Raw genomic sequence first — 9,445 nt, 5'->3', positions numbered from 1 at the left:
CACTCTAACATTCGTGCTCACGCTACTAGCTTATGTGTGAACTAGCTATGCCCACAAGGATGCCATGTCATAACCTGGCATGGCATGCCTCTTCCCTCGATCCCCTCTTGGTATGAATTGTTAAAATCCATCATGATACACTTCTAGTTAGGACTTAGGACCACCTATGTAAATTATTCAAAAATTAGCTAATACAAGTAGGATTGAAAACTAGAAACATGCATGCAACGGTAACGGTTTTACTAACGGCTTCCTGTTGTATAACCGTCGCTACCTGAATCTCAAATAGGTATGAATGCGGTAACACATAAGAAACACTTTAAATGATTAATTGTTTGTACACAAGTACCACGAGTGATACAAATAAGCCTAAATCGATGTCATGCCACATCCTCATGGCATGGATCCTCCCTTAACTCCTGTTGGTATCGAATGATAAACCCACGTTGGCCTTGTCAGACTTTATTAAAAAGATAGCTAAACTAAAAGAAGTTGCATAGACTGGAAAACCAAATGCCGCTACAACCTTTATTGTTGCATGCATGCCTCTGGTTTCAATATCCCTTACTACATGAAACACAAACATGTACAAACATGATAACGCATAAGAAACGCTTTAATGACACAATTCAAAGAAATTGGTTACGCATGTGTACCACGGTTCATACATGCTCATGAGAAAAAAAAGGAGATCTTAAACTAAACTTAGCAAACAAACATATAAGCCATGATGAATCTGCAGTCTAACAAAATTGGGATGGAAAAAAGTCGCTTAGAGAAAGCACCAGTTAACAATTTTAGATATAGGTACAGACCCTCGATGACCTTGTGGGACTTTACTAAAAAATAGGTAAAAGAAATAGCACGGATCAGAAAACCAGAGGCTGTTACAACCGTTATTGTTGCATACGTGCTTCTGGTCCAAATATCCGTTACTACTTGAAATGCAAACATGTACGAACACGATAACACATAAGAAACGCTCTAACGGCACAATCCAAAGCAATCCATTACACACGTGTACCCGGTTCGTACACGCCCATGATACAAAAGGAGATCTTCAACTAAACTTTAGGAAACAAACATATAAGCCATGATGGATCTGCGGTCTAACAAAACTAGGATGGAAAAAGCCGCTTAGAGAAAGCACCAATTAACAATTCCTAACTACTTGAAACGCAAACATTTATGGACACGCGATAACGCATAAGAAAGGCTTTAACGGCACAATCCAAAGCAATTCATTACGCACGTGTACCCGGTTCATACATGTCCATGAAAAAAGGAGATCTTGAACAAAACTTAGCAAACAAACATATAAGTCATGATGAATCTGTAGCCTAACAAAGTTGGGATGGAAAAAGGTCGCTCAGAGAAAGCTCCAATAACAATTTTAGATCTAGATCGAGAACCTTATCAAGCGAAGCTATTGCCTGAATTTACAGAGCACAAACATCACAGATAGATGAATATGAACCCGCTACCTCATAGCAAACAATTCCTAATTAAGATAGCATCCAATTTTCATATTTAGCAAGGACAAATTACTATGACAGAAATTCGTTCTGCGCACGCATCGATCGAGCAGCTAGCACATGTGTTTCTTGTATATTACCTTGTTGCTTGCGGCGGAAGAGGAACCACCTATGCTAGACATGGCGTGGAGGAGAGTGTTCTCACAGCTGACAAGCACAGTAGTTCTCTTGCTCTGGTTCCTCGAGAGAGGAAATAGCACAAACTCAGCCGCAATGCATGGTTAAAAGGTAGGGTTATAAATAGGCAAATTCAGAAGGGGAAATGATATATATTAATTAATACTGTAAACCACTAGTACACTGTAAAAGAAAAAAAAAAGGAAACAGCATAGTTTTAACATGGCTCTATCTCGTTTTGTAAAGGATTAATCACGGCCGTCGGTAAACAAACAAACCTACCAATCCAACGGTAGGCTCACGCTACACAAAGCTGTGTGCTGTTCCAGAGAAGATGCTATACATGATCTCTAGCATTTAGCGTCAGGCAGCTCCGAGCTCACGTTGAGTGTGAGCCGTCGTCGTGAGGCAACTTCGCCGTTGGTCGCAGACGCGGCGCCAGCTTGGATTGGAGCCGGTCAATACGTTTCTACAGTGGTCTACTCATTCAATGTGCTCCTGATGTCAGTCGCGCTACTGCTAGCAGCGCTAACCTTTCGAAATGGAAGCCTTGCTTTGCATGCAGATGATGATGAGAAGGAGAGCGTGTCGTTCTTCCCGGCTGCAACTGATCCGGGAACCCGCGTTGGTCTCCAGGTGGAGAAATCGGGGGAGATGTGTCAAATCTGCATGCATTAGTTGAAATTAGATGTGAGATGCCAAATTTGTGTGCAACCTTGTAGCTTTTATTTATTTAAATAAAATCAACCTGGATATGCTAAATCTATGCATGCAACAAGCTCTCATTTAGCACGACTATACGCCCCATTTCACTGTGTTTAGCATTTGGCCGCGTCGTCGCCGCTGACGAAATGGCGCAGGAAGGTGCCGTGCATGGGAGCGGCGCGGCGGCCTGCTGGTGCATGCGCCGGGTTTATACTGTATGTGTGGCAGACCTGTTTTTGTTTTTTTGCCAGCATGTGTTTAATTTCTTTCCTACCGGCCATAAGATTAGACAGGGTTCAAATTGTAATCTATGGGAACATGAATAAACTAAGACTAAGAGTGATGTGGTCCAACTTATATCATTGATAGCTGTAGATGCAAAAGATTTATTTATTTATTTATTATTTATTTTTGCAATAGCAGCATGACGTTCCACAAGATGAATATATTAATTTTTCTCCAATTTACTCAAAGAACATGCGTAATAAACAAATGGAATGTCACGTTAACAAGTTTGATGGGTGGTAGAGATCGATTGCGGTTTTAAAGTTGGGCAAGTTGCCGATACTGTTTTGGCAGATTTATCAAATCGGAGGCACATCGTTGGAACATGGGTGTAGGCGTTGTAGCTGGTTGGGACAACAAGTAAGAGAGAGAAGGATAGTGTAGAGGGAGAGTATTGTAAGGAGCTGTGCACGTGTATAAGAGCAAACTCCAGCAGCTCATTTGTCTCATAGGTCACATATTTTCTTCTAATTCTATTATAAATGATTTCTATTGTATAAAATTTGACTAATTCGATGGTACATGTGAAAAGATGCTATTTATATTGTTTTACCTCAATCAACATATAAGATTGCTCCATTAACTTGATAGTTGTTATCTTGTGAAATAATCATATTTTTGTGTAAACGTGTCTAATCAAGCCGAGCTCAAACCTCCTCAGTCCTTAGTCTTGCCAAGCTCGAGACCCACCAAAACCTCGGTTAGATCTTAGGATCGGCTCGAGTTTCTATCGAGCTTGAGGTGCCAGGCTGGGTGGAACCCAACTTGTTTAAAGTTCTACCTAAGAAGGTCCATAAAACAATCGTGTTTGGTTTTGGTACTAGCTGGGACGGGATGATCTTGTCCCTCTTTTATGGGTGGGCCATCCTATATGGGTGTGTAGTTAATGGGATGAGATGGTTTAATTTTTTTTTTTTTTTTGGTTGGAGGGATAACAAGGGATTGGTTGGATGGACCAGCTAGATAGTATTTGATATCGTCAGACCTAGACCCATAGGTCAGCCTAACAATGTCTTCTCCCTTTCTCTTCTTCTCATGCTAGATCCTAATCCTCGGTAGTCAATCTGATCTTGAACAATAGAGCCCCACAACTGCCCACCATGACAGAGTTGTTCCTCCTTGCTAGAGCCACCCCTCCCTGTGCATCCAGCTGGAACTGCTCACCCTACTAGAGCCGCGCCTCCCTGCCGAAGCTGCCCGCCCCGGCTCTCGCAACCTCACTGGCGTCACCTCGCCTGCGCGGCCTCATCAGGGTCGCCACATTGGTTCACACAAAGACACCAAATGGGCCGGCTCGCGAGAAGACGCCGAACAGAAGCCGTCAATCAGGACACGCCAGTCCACTCGATTTCTAGGGATGGAGTGACCCACGTCTATGGGGTGTATTCCTTGTAGGAACCATCTGCCTCCGTTGCTCCTAAACCAAACATCACAGAAAATAGGTTTGCCCTATCCCAACGCTTAAAGGACATCTATCGCGCATAGTTTTGTCTTTAAAAAAACTATCGTGCGCGCCTCCTCCACAATGTCGGTGATGGGACCTTAGATGGTGTTCGGTTCAATGATCCAGTCTGCAAAGCTAATATAATCCGAAAGCAGGTTGTGCAATGTGAGGGCAGCGGCGGGAGCAACATCATATAAGGCCGTATACCATGCCGCTGTGAATGGTTACAGCCCAGTCTAACCAACACATCTAGTAGAGGCATCCCATCATGATGTGAATTGATTATAGGACAAAAAACCCGAACCAAATAGTCTCTTAGAGCATGTCCTACAACGTCGCTATTTCCTTCCATGATTGTTGATTTACCAATTATGAGGGATAAAAAGCGTCCACCAGATTTTGTATATCGTTTTCCTTTTTCCCAAAAGCTATTCTGACAAAATCGCTCGGTAGAAATCTTAAGCCACCGTTGCCCACCACTCCCTCGTGCTTTTTACCTTTCCTCCTCGCATGCCCATTCCTATGATTGGTCGATCCGATCAAAGAGATCTAAAATAATATGACATGGCACGTTTCAAAACTAGAGAATGAAAATATAAAAAAATATGTAGTTTTTTAGGGAGACATATTTTTTAGAGATCGTCTAAATCATGTCTTTTATAGATCTATTTTAGGCTCTGTTTGGATGCAAAGTATTTGTGAAGTATTAGAGAAATACTAAGGTTTTACAAAATACTTTGATTTTTAAAAGCTACTAGGTATTTGGATGCAACAAATCTTATAGTCTCTAAAATCATGGTTTTATCAAAACTGTAGTCCTTTTGAAGTTTTAAAAACTTTATTCGTTACCTATTTTTTTTTTCTAAACCACGGTTTTATGTCTCTTTTAACATTTTGTGATACTGCAGTTTTCGAAAACCACATCATCCAACTAGATCCTATGCTTCCTGAAGATGCTCTTAGCGGCGGAGCTCACCCCTCCTGCCGCTCTGGATCCGATCCGTAGCCCTGTAACTTTCCAGAGTGGCCTTCAATTCGAATCTCAATCTCCAGTTCTCCACAATGGCCGTTGCCATTGTTGCGCTTCGATCCATGGCGCCGCCGTTGTCCAGCAAACCACCTGTGCTGCCACCGTCGTTGGATCCTCGATCCATTGCGCCATGCCTTTGTTGGTTGTGCCCCACAAAAAAAATAGCGCGCTATTTCGACGCTATAGCGGCGCTATAGCGGCCCACAGGAACTGGCGCGACGCAATTGCTCATTTTTGCGCTATGCGCGCTATTGCCGCTATTGCGCGCTAAAGCGCCACTAAGTGCGTTTAGCGCCATAGCGCCGCTAACCAGCCGCTATTGCTGGATGTCCAAAAATTGCCAAATTGAACAGCCCGGCCCGGTCATTACCAAAAAAAAAGAACAGCCCGACCCAGGTCCAATTTGGCTTGACCCCTTGAACCCTAGCATCCAGCTTCACGGGTCACGACACTCACTACACTCGTATCGTATCCCAGCTTCACGGGTCACGGCGGCGGCGACAAAGGAGTGCTGCGGCAGGCGAGACGGCGGCGGCAAAGGAGCGCTGCGGCTAGGCGACGGCGGACGCGGGCAGCGGCTGGGCGACCGCAGCGGATAGGGGAGAGCGAGCGCGCGCAGTCACTTGAGGCCGCCAACGAGCTCCTGCAGTTGCTGCGACGGGCGAGCGACCTCGCGCAGTCACGCCGAACAATGGCTTCTCCAAGTGACATCAATCCAATTCCAATTGGCAGTGCGCCAACAGTAGGCAAGCTCTTCTCCCCTATGGCTCTGTTCTTCTCCAATCTCTAGTTCTCCACAGTAGTGACTAGTGACTGAGATTTGATACTGTGATTTCAGTTATACACAAGTTAGTGATTCTAAATTTCTGATTTCTGAGCTATCAGCTATGTCTATGTGTTGAATTTTGTAGCTGAGCTGAGGCCGTGAGACTAAGTGCAGAAACTATTTGAAGAGTGTCCACTAGTTACAGTCCATGATAGTTACCTACATACAAGTGAATTTTGTAGCTATGTCTATGTGTTGAATTTCTGATTTCGATTGATTCATCATTAATGCAATCAATGATTATCTATAAAGTTAGTGATTTCAGTTATAAACTTATAATTCTCAATGAAAAAATCTTATAAAGTCAGTGATTTGAATCTGTGTGTGTCTATTGTAGGCTTATCTAGCACTGCATCCACAGGCCAGCAATCAAATGATACTATTGCTGAAGCATCTGACCCAGCTTGGAAGCACTGCACAATGCCAGATGTGAACAAGAAAAATTCTCTCAAGGTGCAACTACTGTGGCAAAACTTATCATGGTGGAATAACCAGAATCAAATACCACCTTAGGTAAAGTTCCTAAATGTGGTGCTGCAAAGTGTACTAAAGTTCCATCTGATGTGCAAGAAGAAATGATTAAGTTGTTGTCAAAGAAGTTGGATAACAAGCAAAGGAAGAATAGGGAGAAAGAAGAGGATAGAGCTGAAGTTGATTTGAGCCATTCTGAAGGAGAGGAACGCAGTGATGCAGATGGCAATTCAGTTATTGTGTTGAAGAAGGTGACAAGCAAAGGTGCTTTTTCAGGTGGTCCTATGGATAAGTACTATAAACTGACACCAGAAGAAATAGTGGCTGCAAGGAAGGGCAAACCTGGTGTTGCTGAAAAGGTCCAATCCAAGCTATCAACTGAAAAAAGGGAAGAGAAAAGGGACAGCGCATGTAAGTACATATACCAATTTTTTTATGAAGCAGGTATCCCACACAACACAGTTACACTTCCTAGCTTTGATCTTATGCTTGAGGCTATTGGAGACTTTGGCATGAACTTGAGAGGGCCAACTCCATATGAGATGAGTGGGAAATTCTTACAAAAAAGGAAGAGGAAAGTGCAGGAGTCATTGAAGTCTCACCAAGAGTCTTGGGAGCTAAATGGATGCACAGTAATGACAGATGCTTGGACAGACAAGAGAGGTAGAGGTGTTATGAATTTGGTAGTTCATAGTGCATATGGTGTTTGTTTTCTTGATTCAGTGGATTGCTCAGCTGTGAAGAAAAATGGTAGGTACATTTTTGAACTGGTTGATAGATGTATTAAGGAAATAGGGGTGCAAAATGTAGTTCAAGTTGTAACTGACAATGCAAGACCCAATGAGGCAGCAACAAGTTTGTTGAAAGCAAAGCATCCCTCTATTTTTTGGAATGGTTGTGCTGCCCATACCATTGATCTAATGCTGGAAGATATAGGAAAGATGCCAAGAGTTGCAACAACAATTAGCAAAGCAAAGTGCTTGACTATTTTTCTATATGCCCATACTATAGTTTTGAGCCTGATGAGGAAGTTTCTTTCTAGAGATTTGGTAAGGTGTGGTGTTACAAGGTTTGCAACTGCTTATCTCAACTTGAAGAGCTTGCTAGAAAACAAGAAGCAATTGCAGAGGCTTTTTAGGGAGGATGAGCTCAATGAACTAGGCTACCTAAATAGTGTCAAAGGGAAGAAAGCAAACAAGGTTGTGAGATCTGAAACTTTCTGGAAAAGAGTTGAGACTGTTGTTAATTACTTTGAGCCATTAGCTACTGTGTTGAGGAGAATGGACAGTGATGTTCTAGCAATGGGGTTCTTGTATGGGAGTCTAGTAGAAGCTAAGAATGAGGTTTCTAGGAGGTTCAACAATGGCGGGAACAAGTTTGAGGAAGTTTTTCACATCATTGACAAAAGGTGGGACAGTAAGCTAAAGACACCTTTGCATAGGGCTGGTTACTACTTGAACCCTTTCTATTATTATCAAAAACAAGTTGGCTATAGAGGAGAATGAATCATTTAGAGATGGTGTAATAACTTGCATTATGAAGCTTGTTCCAAATGAAGACACGCAGGACAAGATTATTGAAGAGCTTCAACTGTTTCAGGATGTTGAAGGATACTTTGGCAAAGAAATTGCTAAAAGGCAGTGCAAAAAAATATCAATTTTGATCCAGGTATGAAAAATTGAAAATTTAAAACTTTTGAGTTTTCTGTTGGCCTTGGTACCTTATATGTTACATTGTACTATGTTTTTTGTAATTTAGCTAAGTGGTGGCTGAATCATGGAAGTAGTGCACCAAACCTCATAAAGTTAGCTGCGAGAATTCTAAGTTTGACATGCAGTTCATCAGCTTGTGAGAGATGCTGGAGTTCGTATGAACAAGTATGAATCTGAATTACTAATTAATAATTTCTATGTTCATTTATGCAATTCTTCAAGTTCAATCCTCTTTTGTTATTGAAATAACACAATTAAACCTATGCAGGTCCACACAAAGAGACGCAACAGGCTGCTTCATGACAGAACGAGGGATCTTGTGTTTGTCAAGTTCAACTCAAAGCTAAGGAAAAAGGACAAGGATAAAGATCCCATTGAGAAACATGTTGTTGATGCTTTAGAAGATGAAGACAATGAGTGGATCACTGGCATTGAGCCAACAGAAGTAGATCTAGAGCAGGAAGGAGAAGAAACTGGAGCATCATCACAGGGAGTTGCAGCTGCACCTCAAGGACAAGAAAAAAGGAAGGGAGGTAACCTGCAGAAACATAGGGACAGGAAGAGAAAGAGGTCGATCCCTACTATTGAGGATGAGGAGTTATCTGCTTCATCTTCTAATGGAGAAGATGACAATGATATGCCTTCTAATGATAGTTCTGATTCTGAGGCTGAATGATCAAGATCATTGCTCTGCCTGTGCTGTGGATGTGGAATGCAAAGTGTGTACTTCATGAGTTTATGGCTTTATGCATTTAAACTTTAAAGTTTAATCCCTTTATGATTGTTTGGCTTTGCATGTATGAACCTCATGTGGTTATGTTGCCTGTTTGGCTATCTGCTACTTTGCTCTTATGATTATTATGGTGGATGTTATCAGTTATCACTTATGACTTATGAGTTATGAGTTATCAGATTGAGACATTGAGTGATTGAGGATTGAGTGATTGACAGATTTTTATGTTTTATGAAATTGTAAACAAATAGCGTGCTATAGCGTGCAAATAGCGGCGCTATAGCGTGAGCAGTCAGTTGACGCTACTGCATTTAGCTGCCGCTATAGTGCCAATAGCGTCCAGGACAGCCTCACGCTAAAATTGATAGCTCGCGATTTAAAACGTTGGTTGTGCCTGTGCAGGCCATCGAGATCTTGACGTGGGGAGCACCTCATTTCTAGTCAGGGACACACGTTGTTATCCTCTGTCAGCGACCGATTCTATAGGCGTCAGTTAGATAGGATCAGCTCCTTCACTTAGTTAGTTGTAAGTCAAACTGCTAGTGCTTGCGCCCTATTCTCTAGTTGATCCTGGCCTGCAGGCTGGC

At 42.3% G+C, this 9,445-nt stretch overlaps 1 protein-coding gene across 1 annotated transcript; it reads left to right on the top strand.

Annotated features, from left to right (window-relative positions):
* The first annotated feature begins 2,503 nt into the window (after nucleotides 1-2,503).
* LOC136532891 (uncharacterized) lies at nucleotides 2,504-8,801 on the top strand. Its single transcript, XM_066525473.1, has 6 exons — nucleotides 2,504-2,572; nucleotides 5,955-5,964; nucleotides 6,280-6,395; nucleotides 6,485-7,829; nucleotides 7,909-8,081; nucleotides 8,394-8,801. Exons 1-6 carry the CDS (start codon nucleotides 2,504-2,506, stop codon nucleotides 8,799-8,801), a joined length of 2,121 nt encoding a protein of 706 aa, XP_066381570.1.
* The last annotated feature ends 644 nt before the right edge of the window (nucleotides 8,802-9,445 follow it).

The sequence above is a fragment of the Miscanthus floridulus genome, unplaced genomic scaffold (genome assembly GCF_019320115.1).
Source record: "Miscanthus floridulus cultivar M001 unplaced genomic scaffold, ASM1932011v1 fs_737_2_3, whole genome shotgun sequence".
Lineage (NCBI taxonomy): Eukaryota > Viridiplantae > Streptophyta > Magnoliopsida > Poales > Poaceae > Miscanthus > Miscanthus floridulus.
The sequence above is the reverse complement of the archived record's forward strand: the minus strand, read 5'-3'. Positions and strand labels throughout refer to the sequence as shown.